General features: G+C 35.3%; 1 protein-coding gene across 1 annotated transcript in view; it reads left to right on the plus strand.

Annotated features, from left to right (window-relative positions):
* The window catches only part of LOC102803904 (integrator complex subunit 1-like), a 65,284-nt gene that overhangs the window by 35,271 nt on the left and 7,936 nt on the right, over window positions 1-22,077 (plus strand). The window contains exons 26-42 of the mRNA XM_085502143.1: window positions 326-437; window positions 725-883; window positions 1,044-1,116; window positions 2,342-2,517; window positions 2,961-3,079; window positions 4,355-4,423; window positions 4,554-4,727; window positions 5,291-5,423; window positions 7,720-7,839; window positions 8,156-8,315; window positions 15,165-15,398; window positions 16,022-16,109; window positions 16,816-17,018; window positions 17,636-17,765; window positions 17,909-18,042; window positions 20,947-21,136; window positions 21,808-21,932. Of these exons, the coding sequence (XP_085358269.1) occupies window positions 326-437; window positions 725-883; window positions 1,044-1,116; window positions 2,342-2,517; window positions 2,961-3,079; window positions 4,355-4,423; window positions 4,554-4,727; window positions 5,291-5,423; window positions 7,720-7,839; window positions 8,156-8,315; window positions 15,165-15,398; window positions 16,022-16,109; window positions 16,816-17,018; window positions 17,636-17,765; window positions 17,909-18,042; window positions 20,947-21,136; window positions 21,808-21,932 (2,399 nt within the window). The remainder of the gene's footprint in view (window positions 1-325; window positions 438-724; window positions 884-1,043; window positions 1,117-2,341; window positions 2,518-2,960; window positions 3,080-4,354; window positions 4,424-4,553; window positions 4,728-5,290; window positions 5,424-7,719; window positions 7,840-8,155; window positions 8,316-15,164; window positions 15,399-16,021; window positions 16,110-16,815; window positions 17,019-17,635; window positions 17,766-17,908; window positions 18,043-20,946; window positions 21,137-21,807; window positions 21,933-22,077) is intronic.

Raw genomic sequence — 22,077 nt, forward strand, 5'->3', positions numbered from 1 at the left:
TTTCCATGTTCAAGACCCTGGGCTTATACCCAGATAAATACGGTAACTAAATTCTTGAAATTGATTGAATTCCTGTCACGTTACATGATAATTTTTGATATATTTTTTCCCAAATAGCGACATCGAAACAGCATGAAGTTGATGAATATTCATCATTATATTGAACATATTTTAATCATCTTTTAATTGTGACGTTCCTGATGTTATTACATCAGAAGCGAATATACCAATGAGATGTAATGAAGCCAATGTAAACTCTGGCTATTTATCTATCATGTGATCGTATATTAACCAATCAATGTATCATTTTATTTGTGTGTTCTAGTCAGATACTCAAGACCAAGTGTTCATACAGTGGACTACTGGTGAAGCGGCCACAATGCATATATTAGTGGTACATGCCATGGTAATATTGTTAACATACGGCCGACCACAAGGTAATCGTACAATCCGACATCCCAGTGAAATATTTGCTCCACAATTTGCATGATTCTCATTAACTCCTGAAATTTGTGAAAATTTATGTTTTGTGAAATTGGTGCCCAGTATTTTGGAATTGCGCAACCCTGAGTAGTTTGTATCAGCTTCTTCCCAGCTCTGGGTATAAAAGAGAACCACAAAAAAACTGCGAACTAAACATCATGATAATACTGGTTCTTTTTGTGTCACATGTCATAGTGAGATGTGAATTCAACAATGATTTTGTTTTCTTATAATCATGTAGGTGACAGTAACTTTGACTATTTGTTGAATGCATGGTTTCCTAGCAACCAACCATCACCATCAGCTTTTCTAGTAGATACGTCTGAGGAAGCTTTACTCCTTCCTGATTGGTTAAAACTGAAGATGATTAGATCACATGTTTCAAGACTGGTTGATGCTGGTAAGATGACATTTGACCTCCATCTGTTTGTTTGTGGATCATTTCTGAATTTCAATTGTTGTTCCTCTGTTTTTTATTAAAGAGGAATACAAATCTTGTCACAATTTAAAATTCAGTTTAGTCAAAAAGCGATTAATTCCTATTTTGTTACGCTTATCAGCTCTGGAAGATTTGGAACCTGCTCAGTTGGTTTTATTTGTGCAGTCCTTTGGTATACCAGTAAACAGCATGAGGTAAAGCTTTTTTTCTAATCTATGTAATGACTAATGACTAATGACTAATCTATGTAATGACTAATCTATGTAATGACTAATCTATGTAATGACTAATCTATGTAATGACTAATCTATGTAATGACTAATCTATGTAATGACTAATCTATGTAATGACTAATCTATGTAATGACTAATCTATGTAATGACTAATCTATGTAATGACTAATCTATGTAATGACTAAAGATTATCCATATGTATGCCTTGTATGCCAAAGTGCCTCAACATGTAAAATCAGAGAAATTAAGGGAAAATGGACATATTCTCAGGGGTGGATATCCAGGCATTTTCACCGCCTGGAAACCATCACGGCCGAAAACTCTCTTCAGCTGACGTTTCACAGCAGCTCGCACAGAGCCCATAGAAATTCATGTTACAGTGGTGCGCGACTTAGCAACTTAGAACGTTCTGTGATGTAGCTCCGCCCCCGAGGATACTCAAGAACCTCTTCTGAAAAATTGAAGAATGTTTTTTGCTTAACATTGTAACCATGTCAACCTTGTTGAAAAATTATCCAAAAGACAATTTTCATTCACTTTTTGCCAGATCGATTATGTTTTTTAAACATAATATTGCGAAATGTGTTGCGTCGTCACTGATTTTCATAAAACTTTAGGAATTAAGCCTTCATGATGTATACAACAAGATGTCTACTGAATATGATGTAAACTTGTGACTTGTTTTAACCAATCAAATACAGTTCATTTGAATGTAAAATCATGGTATGATATATATTAATGACAAATATTGAGATCAAGGTCACCCCTGTAATATAGTGTAATATGCCTGAAGAAGGCATGGACCACTTTCTCGTAAGGTGGCGTAATGCATGCGTACCTGATATGGGTTTCAACTTGCAAGCGATATATTGCACTTGTAGATGTACTAGTAGATATGACAAGATTTCTTTTTACTAAATACAAACAATGTATCAACTAACTGACATATTTGTATTTGTCAACCTTACAAAGGCTGATGTTTTTATTGCCCTACTGTCTCAATACTTCCCGGAAAGTGGTCTATTTAATATTTTTTTTGGTTCGTCGGACTTGTTTGAAATTTTCTACCTTTGTTTTGATATTGATTCAGTCTGCGGAAAAACCTTAAACAGAACCTCAACCTGGAAGTATGCATGATGATATATAAATGTTATTAATGTGATATATTAATGTTGAATGATTTCAGTAAATTATTGGATCATTTAGACACTGCATGTGGTCAAGATTCGTACAGTATGGAGCACGTCGTCGCCGACAAAGGATACATGGCCCAGCTGGTAGAAGTACAGCAAATGAGGGGTTCCAGCGGTGGAAATAAATTTCATCAGATGTTGAATAAATCACTGGAGAAAGATAAAAAAGGTATTTCTAAATAACAAGGAACAACTTAAAATATAAAGGATGAACCATTCAGAATGAAAGGTGGAAGGTTTAAAAGAAACACAATTTTAAACTGACTTTCCCGAAAAAGAAATTCAGACACAATGAACTTGCTTTTAGTCAAAATTTCACATTATTTACAAATTACTGCACCACTGCATCTTCTCGGATTTCAAATTATTATCTTTGAAAGAAATGACATAAAATATTGGAAATCACTGTTATATGTTGTGAAAGATAAACAAATGGATGCTCTGAATATTCAACTCTAAGGGTGTTTCATTCAGCATCATATATAACTGACTTTTCTAAAGAAGGAATTTAGTCAAAATGAAAAATATCTAAATATGGCGAGTGAAAAAAAAAACTTGTTTGAATTAGATGCTACTAAAATGATAAACTTTTTTTTGTTCTTCCCATCTCAGATAAAAACAAAGATGTTGAAATGAGTGAAGTTGATGTTAAAGAGAAAATTGTGACTAAAAAAGAATACATAGGTCTTCCGAGAGATGACAGCGATGCATGGCAGTTGTTAATTTTAAAGGTAATGTTGATGAGGGAAGATGATACATATATTAGTTTTAATAAATCCTGGTATTGTGTATTTATTTAATCTTCAATTGAAGCACATATAAATAAAAAATTGTAATTATTTGTTTGAATATTGAATATAATAGATGCTCTGCAATACTCCATAACACTGATTTTTTTTGAAATCCCTTGCATAATAATTGCCTGATTTGCATAAATTATTCAATTTTAGCTATTCCAAATCTATCTCAAGAACTATTGAACAAATTTCAATGAATCTTGATACATAGATACTTGATCTAACTAGATCTTAATTTAAATTGTTGCTTATTAAATATCTTATTTGCATAATACATGGCCAATTATAAGGTTTTCTTTCGGTATCGCAATAGATTTCTATTTAACTTCATACAGGGTGCCCTGATATAATCATCACACCGTATTACTCTATGCATATTGATTACCTAATTTGCATAATAATTTTCAGCCATTCCACTGATAGACAATCACTTTTATGTCATTGTTGACCAATTACCACTGTAACAACTAATTTGTATTGTTCAGAGATCTCTAAACCAGACAATTGCGGATTTGTGAGCTGCTAATCCGATCTACTTGGCAAGACAAGTGAAAGACTCTGTACAGATATAGTTACTGCGATCTCCTCAGTGTGGATCTTGTATGCTTTTCACATTTTTCTGCCTTGTCAATATGGCCAGCAGTAGATTATCTGTAGAGTTTTGGTCTCGGTATGGCTTGATTGACAGTTGGACAGCCTTCATAGATTACTATGCATCCCTTGCTTGATTGTTCAGACTTTTGACTCTCAACTGATTTTTATTTAAAATTTTCGGGAAGCTCATTGACTTTCTGAAATGGAACCGCCTATGTGCTGGCAGCAGGTTCCTAGGCAGTCTTCACACACATTATCCGAGAAAAAGAGAAAACTGGTATTGGAAGAAAGATCATTACCACTTCTAGTAGACCAAATTTCATGACTCAACAGAATGGATTAGCGACTCACAAACCCTTATTTGTCTCATATCTAAACAATACAAATTAATGTTAGTAACTAATAAACAATAAAACATTTTGCTGTTTCTCTAATTTAATCCATTTGTTATGTATCTTAGGTTTTCTGTTATTATTGACTTTCATTATGTGCTATGTATTAGATTGCTTTCACTGTTTGCATTTCAAACCCCACAGCTATATCAGCTGACTGACTTCTTGTTTTATACACTAATTTTAACTGTTTGTATTTCTTTTTTCTATTTTACTTTCCTAGTTATTTAATATTGATCAATATCACATGACTTCTCAAGATGAAAAACAAGTATTAAGAACAATACTCCAGGTATTTCACTTACTTATATATCCAATAAAAATAAAGCATTTTACTGGGACAAAATGACAATTCAGAAGTTATCTAGTCTAGTTATTTTTATTTTTTGATTCACAATTATTTCTTTATTTCTTTTCTTGAGGCATTGTCCAAGGAGATTTGTCAAGTCAGTAAAACCATTCCTAGTATTGGTGATGAAGTCCTGCAGTCCATGTTAACCATTTTACAGTCCTCATATGCAAATGAGTTTACCAATCGTCTACTTAACAAACGTCACCTATCGTGTCCAATCTTTAACCTACTACATAGAATACAGGTAATATTGGAACTGTTTTAGTAGACACCAAGTGGTGTTTGTCTCATTGACCTTTCTACTATCAGTGTTGACATTTGTAACCTTCCTCAAAATAGTCCCATTGACCTTTTCACTATCATTGTTGACATTTGTAACCTTTTTTAAATCTGCTTGTATCATTATTGATTATATTTCTACTTGTAACCCATCCACCGCCTCCTCCCCATCCACCCCCTCCTCCCCATCCATCGCCTCCTCCCCATCCACCCAACATTTTTGTTTGCACTGTTTCACAGGTTGCTGATAGAAACCTTAAGGTCACTTTGGTGATAGGAATAGTCAGGTCACCATAGTGATAGGAACATTCCAGTCACCATGGTGATAACAAACTTTTGGGATGCATCATTATTGTTGAATATCTTAAGTTTCAATTAAACAGAAATTTTGCAGCTTGAGCGTATACTATGTAGTATGTAGTAGAGAAAAGCTCACAGTAGTTTTGCTATGTATTCTTAGATCAATGTATTGAAAGAGAAGAGTTCTTGCACTCAATAAATTCTTCTTTTGTATTCATTTTTTTAAAGAAATCTGCTGATCATGAAAACGAAGCAGATGACAGATTTGACAGATTGATATCTGTAGTAATCAGCGTCTCAAAGTCTAAGGACAACATGTTTGCACGATATTTGAAGCCAAGTAAATCAACAAGCAAAGATGGTAAGTCACCAATTTTATCATATATGGTTGTATATGTAGTCCAATATTTGGATTATTGCTAGCCAAGGAAATAATCTGTAGTATTTGTGTTTGAAACTAATGATGAGACAAACAATTGATATTCAATGTAACAAGTTTGATGGATTATCATTAACTTTTTCAACACCAGATTTTCTTTCCCAAATTTTTCTGCATTTTTTTGGAATTCTTCAATATTTTTTAAAATGAACCCTAATTTTGGAGCCCAAAAGACAAATATTAGTCAATTTTCAGTTTTCACTAAAAACAATTTGGCTGTATTTTAATTTCCCATTCTTCTGAAGGAATATGCAGACTATAAACAGGACTATTCTGTGAATTTGTAATGAAAAGGGAGGGGTTGGGGTGGAGTTGGGGGGGACTGGTGGTGAGAAGGTTAAAGCCTATTATATTATACCAGTATATTGATGGTGTTAATCCATTGATTTGATTGGTCCAAACACAAAATTTGCATATGCAATCCATGGTATATTGGCTGATAATGCACGACTAAACCAAGTGGCCCTGGAACATGAATTGACTACAGGTTTAATACGGAAATACATAAAACCGGTATTATTTGATTTTTATGGAATATAGTGGTTCAATTTTGGAAGAATATTGAAAAAAATACTGAATTAAAAACATCTGAAAAGTTATATAACTATAATATTGCTTTTTGTTAATGGTGGGATCCAAGTTGTGAGCGTCGGTCGTTGGGTGATTGTCGTTCGCCACACAAACCTAAACCACCGTCCCTCAACACCGTGAGGTGCCTACACGAACGTCAGAACGATATGTTCTCAGTGTTGTTACTTTGAGATGGATTGCGAACTTCCAACAAAGAAAACATGATCTTTAAGTACAAGATATAATTGAGGGATTTAATGACATAAAAATGCAAAAAAACTATGAGTCACAGGCAAAAATGTAGGCCACATCCGGGTAATTGCCACCTGTTTCAAAAAACACAGGACAACGCAGGATTCGACGATGATATATGGTATTGTAATTCTCCACTATGGGTAAATAAATTACAGGAGATGATGAAGGTAATTTCGAAAGCTACAGATTTGTGCCGAGCGATGCCGAGTATTAGAGCGATGGTGTGCAAAGTCTTTCGGCCGGAGTTGAGACAAGGCATATCATGTACGTGTCACAAAAACGATGCAAAAATCCGATCTTACACCATCAAACTTACCCCAGAACAACGACAAAATTTGTCAATCATACTGTCACAAAACTTTGGTTATACCAAAGGTATCCAGGTCAGATGTTGGAACTGAGGTCGCTGTGCCGGTCGCCGTACATGATACACCGCGTCCCGCCGCGTCTCAAATTTCGGTCGAACCAAGTACCGCTGAACGTCAAATATCCACAGTTACAAGTAGTATGATGAGTCACAAAACCGGTTTATTTCACAACTGTACTTTCAATGGGCAAATTACAGTTCAAATTGTACAAAAACCGGAATTAAAACGTGGAAAATCCGTTGTTTAAATGATCCAAACTGTACACGACCCTGTATTTCAAATCGCGTTGTGCGTCAGTAAAAGGTCAGAAAGGTCATCCTTTGTTATGCTAATGTGTGTGTTTACGCTGCTTTATTCAACGTGGATATGTTTCTTTTTCATGTGGAATAAAAATTAGTTTGTATTCAATTTGAACTGTGTTGCGCATGTAATTTTTGTATGCATTCAGCGTACAACTACATACTATTCTTATAAATATTCATGTTCAAGGGCCATAATCATGACCTTTTAGTAGATGAAAGTAAACTCTTTTTTTACTAGTTTTATCGAATTGTTAATAGCAATAACCCCCGCCGAAGTTGGGTATACCACTTGATATTGCACAATTCACTCCATATATGCACTCGTCTGCGGCTCTTGCATATATGTCGCGAATTGTGCAATATCTCGTGGTAAACTCGCCTTTGGCGGGGGTTATTGCTTAAGTATAGTATGTTTCTGCTGCACAAAATATACAGCAAGAATGCTTTAATTTGCTTGTCAGCTATGATTTGCATATTCATGAGTAAATGTCATAAAATCAAATGACCAATCAGTGCTTGTTTCAGAAATCTGTATGTTGATTGGTTCTGTGATGGAAGGGAGGGAAACTGATTGCAAGCTACCGGTAATTAATGCTACAATGTAGGGGTATTTTACCTCAGCTTTATTTACCAGTGTCACAAAGAGGATAATGTTTTATACTGATGTCACTTACATGGAACTGTTGATAATTCATTGATTTCTTAAATATAAATTGTTTCCAGTAAACAAATCAATTATAGAAATCTGTGAATCTGATAAACTAGAAAAGCAAACTCTGAAAGACTTACTTGATGATTTGAAGACACAGGGAATTGTTTTAAGCAGTCTGAATATGGAGAAAGGTGAGTCCATTTTACCCTTACCACTTTGCTGTTTGTTTAACTGTAGCATGAAACACATCTAGATATGCACAACTGCTATGATGACATTAGGATTTCTACATTAATGCATTTTCTGCTATTTATTTTGGCAAACCATGGAAACTTTCAGCAGCAATGTGTTAATCTGTCGTCCCGAGCTTGTGTAGATTCTGTAAATTTTACTTACTTAATAAATTTACATAAGTGAACGATGACAAGTCTCAGGGCGTTAAACTCAAACATCGGTGGTTCTTTTGTTATTAATAAATGGTACTGATTATGTTATGTTCTTTATTAGTGTACAGTCGCCTGGCAATGTGCAGTTCTTCTGAACTTGAAGAATTCCTAAATGCAGCCTTGTCAGCTCCAGGAAAGTCTACATCACATCCAACCAATGAACTGATGAGTAAATTGCTTTTAGAACAACAAACTAACAAACAGGATGACATCAGCGATAGGTAAGATTGCCTTATTTTGTCTACAGTTGAAGAAGTGATTTATATTTTTCTGATTTAACTGACTAGTTTCCATAGTTCGTGTCTCTTGTTTCTCAGGCGTGCTCCGGCATTTGTTGATTTCATTCAACATTCCATGCACATGCTTGGTTACTGATTCATCTTGTTTTATTCCATAGCGCAATTCAAATGCCATCCAGTTTATAAAAATCATTTCTTGATATGAGGTTATCTTGAGAATACACAAAGTACTGTTACAGTAAAATTACTAATTTTCACTGGGTTTAAATTTCGCTGATTTACCATTTCAGGCATATTCAGTGGGTTTGAAATTCACGGTTGTATCATTTAGATAATGTGTTCTATCATAGACCTTAGGGACAGGCAACTACCGTAAAAACTCGATTAATTCGCGGTAGTAAAAATAATTATTTTTTCAAGTGCACAATTTAATAGCGTAAAAACGGAAATTATTGGTTTTTGGTGCGCGAATTAAAAGAGTACTTTTTGATCGATTGAAAAAGAAGCTGTTTTCATAAATTTATTAGTGATTTGTTTTGTTTTCCAATGAACACAATTACAGGACGTTTTTTTCGTGCCTCTGAGACTCGTGGCTAGCGACATTCATGGCGTATAGTCGGGCAGAGAACACGCACCAAGTTACACTTGAAATGAAACAGTGAAATGGCAAAGGTCACCCTGTCCACAAACAAACAATGAACACGTGGCTACAAAGTAGCCGTCTGGCTGCACTGCCTTTTTAGCTCCGCTGTCGACTTTGTCGAGCGGAGCTTATCATATGAGTGATTGTCCGTCGGCGTCCGTCGTCGTCGTCATCGTCCGTCGTCTGTGTCAATGTTTTACTTTTTCGACTTCTTCTTGAAAACTACAAGCCTGAATGCTTTGATACTTGGTGTATATGTACCTTGGGTAGACCTCTCTTAGGTTTGTTCATTTCATGTTGATATCTTCAATTCTCTAATTTTGATGAATATTTTTGTCATTTTTGGTAGAAAGTGATATTTTCGACTTCTTGTTAAAAACCGCAAGTGCAATTGCTTTGATATTACATATATAGGTACTACATGTGGACCTCTCTCAGATTTGTTCATTTTGTAATGATATCTTTAATTCTCTAATTTTGGTGAATATTTTTGTCATTTTTGGTAAAAAGTGATATTTTCGACTTCTTGTTAAAAATCGCAAGTCCAATTGCTTTGATACTACATATATAGGTACTACATGTGGACCTCTCTCAGATTTGTTCATTTCTTGATGATATCTTCAATTCTCTAATTTTGGTGAATATTTTTGTAATTTTTGGTAAAAAGTGATATTTTCGACTTCTTGTTAAAAACCAAGAGTTCAATTGCATTGATATTACATATATAGATACTACATGTAGACCTTTCTCAGATTTGTTCATTTCGTGATGATATCTTCAATTCTCTAATTTTGGTGAGTATTTTTGTCATTTTTGGTAAAAAGTGATATTTTCGACTTCTTGTTAAAAACTGTAAGTCCGATTGCTTTGATATTATATATATAGGTACTACATGTGGACCTCTCTCAGATTTGTTCATTTTGTGATGATATCTTCAATTCTCTAATTTTGGTGAATATTTTTGTAATTTTTGGTAAAAAGTGATATTTTCGACTTCTTGTTAAAAACCAAAAGTTCATTTGCTTTGATATTACATATATAGATACTACATGTAGACCTTTCTCAGATTTGTTTATTTCCTGATGATATCTTCAATTCTCTAATTTTGGTGAATATTTTTGTCATTTTTGGTAGAAAGTGATATTTTCGACTTCTTGTTAAAAACTGCAAGTCCGATTGCTTTGATACTATACATATTGTTCATTTTCTAATGATGTCTTCTGTTCTTTAATTGAAATGTGCATTGCTAACAGCGGAGCTATCTCAGCCGACAGGCTGCTTGTTCTATTTTTCTAGGCATCACCCGGGCGATGTTATGGTAGATATTACGAAGCCCATCTTGTCTGGAAAAATAACCCTGCGTTGATAAAAATGGTCTCAGAAAATGTTTAGAAAAAATAATGTTTCGCGTTGACCAAATATAATCATGCAAAGTATAAATTCAAAGTGTTTTAATACATTGGTGAAAGGTCGCATTTTACGTGAACAAGAACATGCACTAAGAAGGAAAAGCAAACCAAAGTCGAAACGGGGTGCATCATGGACATGACACAACACACGCTGCGACAACTGAGTGATCAGCAACATCATTTTTGGACGCAATTGAACTTCAAGTACTTCTTTGCGAAACTTGCTGCACGGCGATGCTGACATCAAGTGTGTGTTGACCCAGTTTGACCCCCAAGTCACACACTGAACTGGCGCGTTACCTTAGCAACCTTTTTCTTTCGTGCCCTGCGCGTCGATCTAGTAAAATTCTTATTATATCCGAAGGTACTGTAATTACGCAACTTGTATGCAACTCTGTATGGGCTTATATCAACGTCGTTTACTTGGTGCACTGCTTTTCTAATTACACAAATTTGTTTACAATAATGTACCGGCTCTGAATATTTCAACTTCGTTATGTATTGCTTTCATGATAATTGAAGCGACAATCATGAATATGCTAATTCTATGTTAATGAGTTTTCCACTTAGTATCACACGTTTCCAAATAATTTAGAAAATTCAGAATTTCGACTTTTTTTAAAGCAAGTTATCAAAATAAAATACCCTAATTACTTCGAAAATGGCATGACTCAAGTAACAAATGCAACAATTTGAACAATAGATGTTTTATTTTTGAGAAATCGGGCGAAAATAAAGCAATCAAAAAAAGATCGGGTCAGCCATTTTCGTTGTCAGACGATTGTCACACGTTTACAAACAGTTTCGAAAATTCAGAATTTCGAATTTTGTAAAGAAAGTCATTAAATTAAAATACCCTAATTACTTCAAAAATTTTACTACTCAAGTAAAAAATGTAATAATTTGAACAACAGATGTTTTATTTTTGACAAGTCGGGCGAAAATACGGCGATCTAAAACAAACCGGGTCAGCCATTTCCGGTGTAAGCTACTGACTTTCACGGTTTCAAACAGTTCAGAAAATTCGTAATTTCGACTTTTGTATAGCAGGTCATCAAAATAAAATACCCTAATTACTTTGAAAATGGCAGGACTCAAGTGAAAACCGCAAAAAATTGGAACAAAGTCCGAAAACGGGGACTTATAATTCGGTCTCCGTCCGTGCGTCCGTCCGGAGTCATATCTCAGAATCCCTTGGACCGATTCCGTTCATTCTTTGCATGTGCCTAGTAATTTATGTGGTACATATGCACATGGAGTGGTTTAGCGATGCGATTCAAAATGGCCGACTGGCAGCCATCTTGTTTTTCGATAATGTTGTATTTTGGACATGCTTTGTCAGTTGTCATCCAAACTTGGTACATAGAATATACATGTTAGGATACATGTCCATGACGATTTATTTCACAATTGGATCAAAGATGGCTGACTGGCAGCCATCTTGTTTTTCGAAAATGTCGTATTTTGGACATGCTTTGTCAGTTTTCATTCAAATTTAGTACATCGATCATACCGTAAAAACTCAATCAATTCGGCCATGTAAAAATAAATATTTTTGGGGGTGGGCCAATTGATTGAATAAATGTAGAAAATATGTTTCCGAAGTGGTCGATTTGTTTGAATAATTTTTCAACGTTTTAAAACTGGGTTTGAAGTGTGTATCACCGGTAACTGAATAAATATATCGTTTTCCAGAGATTAGAGTAAAGGTGTAGTACTAGTCTGAGACCCACTTTTAAAACAAACTACAAGCGTGTTCAAGAAATCTGACGCAACCAGGCCACCTGCTGTTTTGTTGCCTTGGAGACGACAGTTTTATGTCACGCTCCCCGTAAATGTAAACAAACATGGTAACTTGAAAAACTGAATAAATATATCGTTTTCCGGGATTAGAGTAAAGGTGTACCGGTAGTACTAGTCTGAGACTTGACCCAATTTTAAAACAAACTACAAGCGCGTTCAAGAAATCTGACGCAACCAGGCCACCTGCTGTTTTGTTGCCGTGGAGAGCGCATTCTTCACTTCACGGTCATGTTTTTTTACCCACAGTTAAAACAAAACAAAAAATCCACCCGACTTTTAAACAAACAACGTTGCAAGAGGAAGTTTAGAACATAACTGGCACAACTGTGTCGAAACAATCCAGCCGGTGATTTTATTTGGGTCAACCAAAAAAAAAGAAGATATTTTGACGTGCTGCGTGACTGTGTAAACAAAACCATATCCAATAAAAATGACACTTTCACGCTATACATTGGCGACTTTGTATCGACTTACTGGAAATGCCGAAGACGATACAATTTGCAAGTCGGCATTAATTAATTTTTTACCCCGTTAACATTAATAATCTACTTGACTTTTAAACAAACAACTCTGCAGGACAATGTTTCGAACATTACTGAAACGACTGTGCTGAAACAATCCCGCAGATAATTTTATTTGGGTCAACCGAAAAAAAGAAGATATTTTGACGTGCTGCGTGACTGCGTAAACAAAACTACGTCCAATAATAATGACGCTTTCACGTAACACATTTGCGACTTTGTATGACTTGCTTGAAATTTCAAAGACGAGAGTCAAGTGTCGGCCTGAATTTTGTTGTCCCTAAACCATGGAGCTTCGTTTCGTCAGTGATTGCTAGCAATGACTTAAAGTATTTGTTCGTTGTCGATATTTTTGGCGTTGTGATGAGAATTTTCTTAGCGATTATTTACAACTGATGTACTGGGTAATTTGTAATGACAATCAACAAAGTATATTTCACCATGGACGTGATGGACGTACTAGAGATTTCACACGTCTTTTGTACAACCACGGTTGACACCATGACTGCACATCTGGCGGATATCCCGATTGCTTATACCTTGGATGTAAATGCTTTTACATGTACATTGTATTTACGTGATAGATGTGTGAAAATATACCTTTGTTGAGAGAGTGGCGTAAAAATCGGGCGGTGTCATCACCGGACGAACTAATTGAATACAAACAATAGACTGACTGGACAGATGGCTGAACTAAACGGATACATTTTAAAATTAACCATGACGCAAAAAATAGGTGGCCGAACTATTTGAGTGGCCGAATTGATTGAGCTTTTACGGTACATGTTAGGATACATGTCCACCGACCGTCCGTGAGTTCCTGAGTCTGTCCGTCCATGTATCTGTCCGTCCATGTGTCAGTATGTTCAGAGTCATATTTCAGAATCCTGTGGACTGATTTCGTTCATTCTTTGCATGTGCCGAGTACCTTATGTGGGACATATGCACATGCAGTGGTTTAGCGTTTTGATTCAAAATGGCCGACTGGCAGCCATCTTGTTTTTTGAAAATGTTGTATTTTGGACATGCTTTGTCAGTTGTCATTCAAACTTGGTACATACATTATACATGTTAGGATACATGTCCATGACAATTTATTTTGCAATTGGATCAAAGATGGTTGACCGGCAGGCATCTTGTTTTTGTTTTTTTATGCGGTATCTTGGACATGCTCTGTCAGTTTTCATTCAAATTTGGCACATACATGTACTTTATACATGTTAGGATGCATGTCCATGACAATTTGTTTCAAAATCTGGTCAAGGATGACCGATTGACAGCAATCTGACTTTTTGGCCTTACTACTATATTTCCACAATTTATGTATCATTTTCATTCCTATTTGGCACATACATCATACATATCAGTGTGTTTCATAATCAGATCAAAGATGGCCGAATAACGGCTGTTTTTATTTTTGGCCATATTACTACTACATGGAACAAGTGTTTTGATGTAAATAAACAATCTGTTGTATATGCCACTTGGAGCTCAAGTTTCAAGGACACGCTCGCGACAACCCCCCCCCCCCCCCCTCTCCTCGCTTTAATATGACGAACACAAAGAGAACTTTCAAAAATTTTACGGGGACTGTGTCATTTTCAATGACTTGTATTTTTGAGAAATGGGGCGAAAATACAGCGATCTAAAAACAATCTGGACGAATTCTGTCTGTCCAGACGGCCTTTCAGACAGTTCGAAAATTTCAGAATTACGATTTTAAAATATAGACTAGCAAAACTAAAATACGCGAGTATCATTGAAAATAGTATGATTTAAGTGAAAATACGATAATGCAAACAACAAGTGTTTTTGTTTTCCCGAAAACGGGCGAAAATGTTGCAGTCGCAGGATAAGTATTAGTCAACCATTTGTCACCGCACATAAAATCAGCCGAGTAGTTAATTTATACTGATAAAAAAAAACAAATTGTAACTCAACATATAATAAGTGTCACCTAATAACCAGTACAAAAAAATGGATCTTGTATTGAAATTAAAAATTCGATGTAATGAGCACAAGCACTGAAAGACGTGTTGCAAACTGCGCGGCCGATTGATTGTGAGTGACGGCATACAATTTCCTTAGCTTGGTCATTTGTTTATAACTGTAGTAACCCACGTTGCACGCCGGATGTGGTGAAATCCTTTGTTTTATATTTCAGTTGCCTGTCCCTCTCTTTCTAAGGTCTATGATTCTATGCTAAATTTTACATGTTCACTGGGTTTTAATTTAGCTCATTTTCCAGTCAGCAAAATAAGCAAAATTAAAACCCTGTGAATAATTAACCCCTTTACAGTATGTACAAAGGCAGTACAGTGATCATATCAACATGTTGGCAGAGGTGAATGTGACCCGTACTGCCAAAGTACATACTTTGTTGTACATGTAGTCCGGCCAGGTCAGTCTCTCTCAGGAATAATACTGTATACGGTAGTATAAAAATTGATTTCAGATCTGGTATCTCTACTGCTGGTCTCTTAGTTGATTGGTTAGAATTGCTGGATCCTGAGATTATCCAGTCATGTCCAGATCTACAACAACAATTGTTATTTACTGAGAAAACACAGACTGGTCAAAATGGTTCGTGTTGTGCGTATTTATTAGCGCTACTGACCCACCAAACTAATTGGAAGACATTACGTAGATGTATCAACTGGTTGTTAAAACCAAGACAAAATATAAACAGGTACAGTGATCTTTACAACATCACCACTTTTAACAGGATGTGGTAGTACTGAGGTTTAGTACATTGCACCCTGGGAGGTTTTTGGATTTGATGTCACTCACTCAGCACTATAAATGTCCTTACTATCAAACATTTGATTTTAGGTTGGGAGTATGGTGTCCTAGCAATTGAGATAATTCAACCTGTCTGTCCAGCCTATATCCTCTGCCTATTTTCTATTAAAAAAACATTTGTCATGCAAAGAATTTATATTCTCCAACATTTCCCAGCCTACCCTTTATCTTTTTAACCATCAGACTTCCTTGACCAAATTTTTCTGCTTTTTTTCTCATATCCTTCAATATTTTAGGAAATGAATTCTAATTTTGAAGCTAAGAAAAAAAATAGGAAACAATTTTCAGATTTTACTAAAAAAATTTGGCTATTCAAGTCTCAATCTTCTGAAGGAAAGTGCAGACTATAAACAGGAATATTTTGTGAATTTGTGATGAAAAGGTTACATACACTATTCAAATGCTTGTGTACTATATTTGACCATAATGCTTGAACACTGCACCGACCACTTCCTATTACTATGCTGTATCAGCCACAAATAATTCAAAATAAATTGTCTTTAATTTCAGTATTAATGCAAGTATTGCTTTAGATTTCTTATGGGCCTGTGTACATATACCTAAGATATGGCAAGGAAGAGAGACCAATGTACCTAAGGTATTTGTGCACTTTTAGTCGTTTGAATTGCCATATTTGGTCATTTCAGTAGCAGAATTACTAATTAGTGAGTTGATATGGGCAACTATATATGGTACTATAATTGAGCAAAAATCAACATTTGGACATGTCATCAACCGTTTCCTGGACATGCCTTGATCGATTTCATTCAAACATGGCATTGACATCAGTCATGGTTGGTTACTGATGCATGTCATTTTTTTCATGATTTGATTCCAAAGTGTTCTGCTCATTTTACATAGATGATTGTACAGATTTGGGTTAAATTTAGTACAAAGGCAAGATATCGCTTTGTTTTTATTTTGTGAACCTTCAACTGACAGCCATTAATAGTCCCAAAAATCATCGTTTGGACATGTCATTAACATTTTCTGGGGCATGCATTGACCAATTTCATTCAAACTTGTCTTATACCTGTTTCATGCACATTTGTAGTTAATATGCTAAATACCGTCCCAATATTTCATTGTTTGACAAAGTCACTAAAAGACATGGCGGGTTTCCTCAAAAATGCACAATTTTAATACTTGTGTACTATATTTGACCATAATGGTTTTGGTTGAGTCTTGTTTACAGATCGTAATCAAATATTTTGGAAATTATTTTTTTGTGAAAGATGACAAATATTTCGTTTTGTGTTAGGAGGTTAATAATAACAATGTTTTTTACATAAATTTATTTTCAGAAACACTCTCAGGAAGATGTTCTGTGTTTAACCAAAGAGCAAATCTGTTGTATGATAGATTTTGTCTTGACTGAGAGCAGATCAAAGGATAATGCTTCAGTCATACAACTCAGATTAGCATTAGTGATCAACTGTTGCCATGGTAATAAAGCACTTATTACCAGTGTTGTTGAGCATCTGTTAGCAAATGTAACAAGTAATAGGTCAGTATAAACATCAATTTTTATTCTATTTACATGCATTTTATTGAATCAGTATTGGGGAATGATGGATTAAGTCTGAAATTCTTCCGTCAGATTTTCTGTTTAATTGAATTGGTGAAACCATTTATTGGAATAGGCTTAGTTTTTTTGTTTATACGCAATTATTAATATCTAACTGATTAAACTAAACTGCTATAAATGATGATTGGGTTTTAAACTGGCTTTAAAATTGTCTTGTTTTGTCACAGGCAACCTCTTGCAAGGAACAACCAAACATGAAAACTGGTTGTCTATTGGCCAACCTTGAACATACAAATACAGAAATCACATTACTATGTGGTCAATATTATATTTACATTTTTGCTGGAAAAAAAACAGTTTTAAACATTAAGCTATTTGACTTGATGGATTCAAAGGTTTAACACGAACCATTTACTGGACAACAACATTCTCACATGCACAATGAGAGTGTGTGTTGACCAACCCTACAACCAGGTTATGAGAGTGTTTGCTGATTTACCCTACTTATGTGTCCTGCATTGTTTCTGTTTAATATCTGATATATCAGATATTCTTTGTATTGTTACTAAATAATCTTCATCACTTCATTTCAGTAGCTGTGATTCCAATACATCATTACTTCTACTATTAGAGATATATCTACAAGTACCAGAATTATTACATAATATTATAGACACTAATTTATTAGTCCGTAATTGTCCTACAGTTAGCAACAGTGTTAGCAAGGTAAGATGCTTTGATCTATTCAAAGTTGTACAATTATCATGTTCAGTAACATGCTCTGCTCTATTTACTGTACCTTTCTTAATTAATAATTAAGGTTATTTGCATGAGATTAAAGTTAATTTTTTTATTTGTTTTTATTTCAGTTTGATGTGATAACTCATGGATTATTGTCAACATTGGCCGACACTAAATCTGGTAGAAGTTGTGAAACCAAGATGAATGATGCTAATATAGCACTGAGAAAAATTGCAGTTGCACATCCTACCTTACTACTGAGGTAAGCAGTGAGGCCATTCATGTGTCACATGTACACCACACCACCATTTACTCAACAGTTTAAATCAGAGTACAGTCTGAATTGCCTAACAAACATGCAGTATTACGTAGGGAGACTAGTTCACACAAACACTTGCAATTAGCAACATAAAAACAAAAACTTCAGGAGAGACATCTGTGACTAAAATGTTGCCTGGCACAACAAATGTGAATGTAAGTCTTCATTTTCTACACTAACCCCTTTAATCTTAGTGAGTGACAAAATCATCCTAGTTAGTGACAAGATCATCCTAGTTAGTGACAAGATTGTCATAGTTAGTGACAAGATTGTCATAGTTAGTGACAAGATTGTCATAGTTAGTGACAAGATCATCATAGTTAGTGACAAGATCGTCATAGTGAGTGACAAGATCGTCATAGTGAGTGACAAGATCGTCATAGTGAGTGACAAGATCGTCATAGTTAGTGACAAGATCGTCATAGTGAGTGACAAGATCGTCATAGTGAGTGACAAGATCGTCATAGTTAGTGACAAGATCGTCATAGTTAGTGACAAGATCGTCATAGTTAGTGACAAGATCGTCATAGTTAGTGACAAGATCGTCATAGTTAGTGACAAGATTGTCATAGTTAGTGACAAGATCGTCATAGTCAGTGACAAGATCGTCATAGTTAGTGACAAGATCGTCATAGTGAGTGACAAGATCGTCATAGTTAGTGACAAGATTGTCATAGTTAGTGACAAGATTGTCATAGTTAGTGACAAGATTGTCATAGTTAGTGACAAGATTGTCATAGTTAGTGACAAGATCGTCATAGTGAGTGACAAGATCGTCATAGTGAGTGACAAGATCGTCATAGTTAGTGACAAGATCGTCATAGTTAGTGACAAGATCGTCATAGTTAGTGACAAGATCGTCATAGTTAGTGACAAGATTGTCATAGTTAGTGACAAGATTGTCATAGTTAGTGACAAGATCGTCATAGTTAGTGACAAGATCGTCATAGTGAGTGACAAGATCGTCATAGTTAGTGACAAGATTGTCATAGTTAGTGACAAGATTGTCATAGTTAGTGACAAGATTGTCATAGTTAGTGACAAGATTGTCATTGTTAGTGACAAGATTGTCAAAGTTAGTGACAAGATTGTCAAAGTTAGTGACAAGATCGTCATAGTGAGTGACAAGATCGTCATAGTGAGTGACAAGATCGTCATAGTTAGTGACAAGATTGTCATAGTGAGTGACAAGATCGTCATAGTAAGTGACAAGATCGTCATAGTGAGTGACAAGATTGTCATAGTTAGTGACAAGATCGTCATACTTAGTGACAAGATCATCATAGTTAGTGACAAGATTGTCATAATTAGTGACAAGATCGTCATAGTCAGTGACAAGATCGTCATAGTTAGTGACAAGATTGTCATTGGTAGTGACAAGATCGTCATAGTGAGTGACAAGATCGTCATAGTTAGTGACAAGATCGTCAGTTAGTAACAAGATTGTCGTAGTGAGTGACAAGATCGTCATAGCGAGTGACAAGATCGTCATAGTTAGTGACAAGATTGTCATAGTGAGTGACAAGATCGTCATAGTGAGTGACAAGATCGTCATAGTGAGTGACAAGATCGTCATAGTGAGTGACAAGATCGTCATAGTGAGTGACAAGATCGTCATAGTGAGTGACAAGATTGTTATAGTGAGTGACAAGACAAGATCGTCATAGTTAGTGACAAGATCGTCATAGTTAGTGACAAGATCGTCATAGTGAGTGACAAGATTGTCATAGTTAGTGACAAGATCGTCATAGTTAGTGACAAGATCGTCATAGTTAGTGACAAGATCGTCATAGTGAGTGACAAGATCGTCATAGTGAGTGACAAGATCGTCATAGTGAGTGACAAGATCGTCATAGTGAGTGACAAGATTGTCATAGGGCCTGACAAGATCGTCATAGTGTGTGACAAGATTGTCATAGTGAGTGACAAGATTAGTGACAAGATTGTCATAGTGAGTGACAAGATCGTCATAGTGAGTGACAAGATTGTCATAGTTAGTGACAAGATTGTCATAGTTAGTGACAAGATCGTCATAGTGAGTGACAAGATTGTCATAGTTAGTGACAAGATTGTCATAGTTAGTGACAAGATTGTCATAGTTAGTGACAAGATTGTCATAGTTAGTGACAAGATTGTCATAGTTAGTGACAAGATCGTCATAGTGAGTGACAAGATCGTCATAGTGAGTGACAAGATCGTCATAGTGAGTGACAAGATCGTCATACTTAGTGACAAGGTCATCCTAATTAGTGACAAGATTGTCATAGTTAGTGACAAAATCGTTATAGTGAGTGACAAGATCGTCATAGTGAGTGACAAGATTGTCATAGTTAGTGACAAGATCATCATAGTTAGTGACAAGATCGTCATAGTGAGTGACAAGATCGTCATAGTGAGTGACAAGATCGTCATAGTGAGTGACAAGGTTGTCCTACTTAGTGACAAGGTCCTCCTAATTAGTGACAAGATTGTCATAGTTAGTGACAAAATCGTTATAGTGAGTGACAAGATCGTCATAGTGAGTGACAAGGTCGTCCTACTTAGTGACAAGGTCCTCCTAATTAGTGACAAGATTGTCATAGTTAGTGACAAAATCATTATAGTGAGTGACAAGATCGTCATAGTGGGTGACAAGATTGTCATAGTGAGTGACAAGATCGTCATAGTGAGTGACAAGATCGTCATAGTGAGTGACAAGATCGTCATAGTGACAAGATCGTCATAGTGAGTGACAAGATTGTCATAGTTAGTGACAAGATTATCATGGTGAGTGACAAGATCGTCATAGTGTGTGACATGATGATCATAGTGAGTGACAAGATTATCATTGTTTATCATTTTTTGCAGACAAATTTCAATGCTGTCAGCTACTCTAAGAGGCAGAGTTCATTTAACATTCGGAGAAATGAAAAGTCGACATCATCTGTTATTCTTCAGTCATGTGCTAGGAATACTAGAGTTGATGCAACCATATCTGTTCCAGCAGGATGTGGATGTGTTACACTCAACATTGGAGTCATACTTTGAACTTGTCAGGGTAGGTGCAGTTGAATGTCAGTTACCATATTCAATGCCACATATTTTATTCCATGCATTATGGGCAGCATACAACTATGACATTGAATCATTTACATTATCTTTTTGTGATTTCTAACTGTTACTATGATGTTATCCTAATTTGGTGATAATTTAATGAAACATGCTACTTGTGACCCTTTAACCACTGACATTGCCTCATTCATGATGAGCATGTAATCGCAACAGTTCATATAAATCAATTTGTTTTCATTGTCAATGATATTTGAAGTTTGTTTGGAGATGTAAGGGTTGTCATGGAATTTGGTAAATGCAGAATATATGAAAAAACAATTCTTGGAATTGTTATTCAGTCAATAAAAAAGAATCAATAGACCAATCTGATTAACGTTGGATGTTGGTAATGGTGGTTATTTTTAATCACTGAAAACTACTGTACACACCACTACCTACTTGTAGAGAGGCATGTACATAACCAGTGATCCTATCATATATATAGTCTTCACCTGTGTCAGATTTTAATTAAATTAGTCATAAACATGCACTGATTATCACCATAGTCCAACTTTCTGTCAGGTCTATTGACATCGAACTACCAGAAAAATCCTAAATATTAAAATTAGCATATTTACATATTTATGTTTTGATGTTTATTTTGTGTTATCTGTCTAGGAACATGGAGCACAGAAATTATTAGCGGGACTTATCAATAAATTTTTGGAATTGCTGCACATGTATTGTAATTATGATCAAGTACAAGCTGGGATTCTATTACAGAAACATTCATATATACTACAGTAAGTCTTATCAATGTAATGGAATCGCTTTCTGAAAAACAGTAAAGTGTCTTTGTTTATCTTAATGTTGTCTAGACATGTGATTTACTGTACAAAGAAGTAATAATGTAGTATCATGTGTGGTGGCTGACAGATAAAAGTATGG

The sequence above is a fragment of the Saccoglossus kowalevskii genome, chromosome 8, assembly GCF_978046115.1.
Source record: "Saccoglossus kowalevskii chromosome 8, keSacKowa6.1, whole genome shotgun sequence".
Classification (NCBI taxonomy): Eukaryota; Metazoa; Hemichordata; class Enteropneusta; family Harrimaniidae; genus Saccoglossus; species Saccoglossus kowalevskii.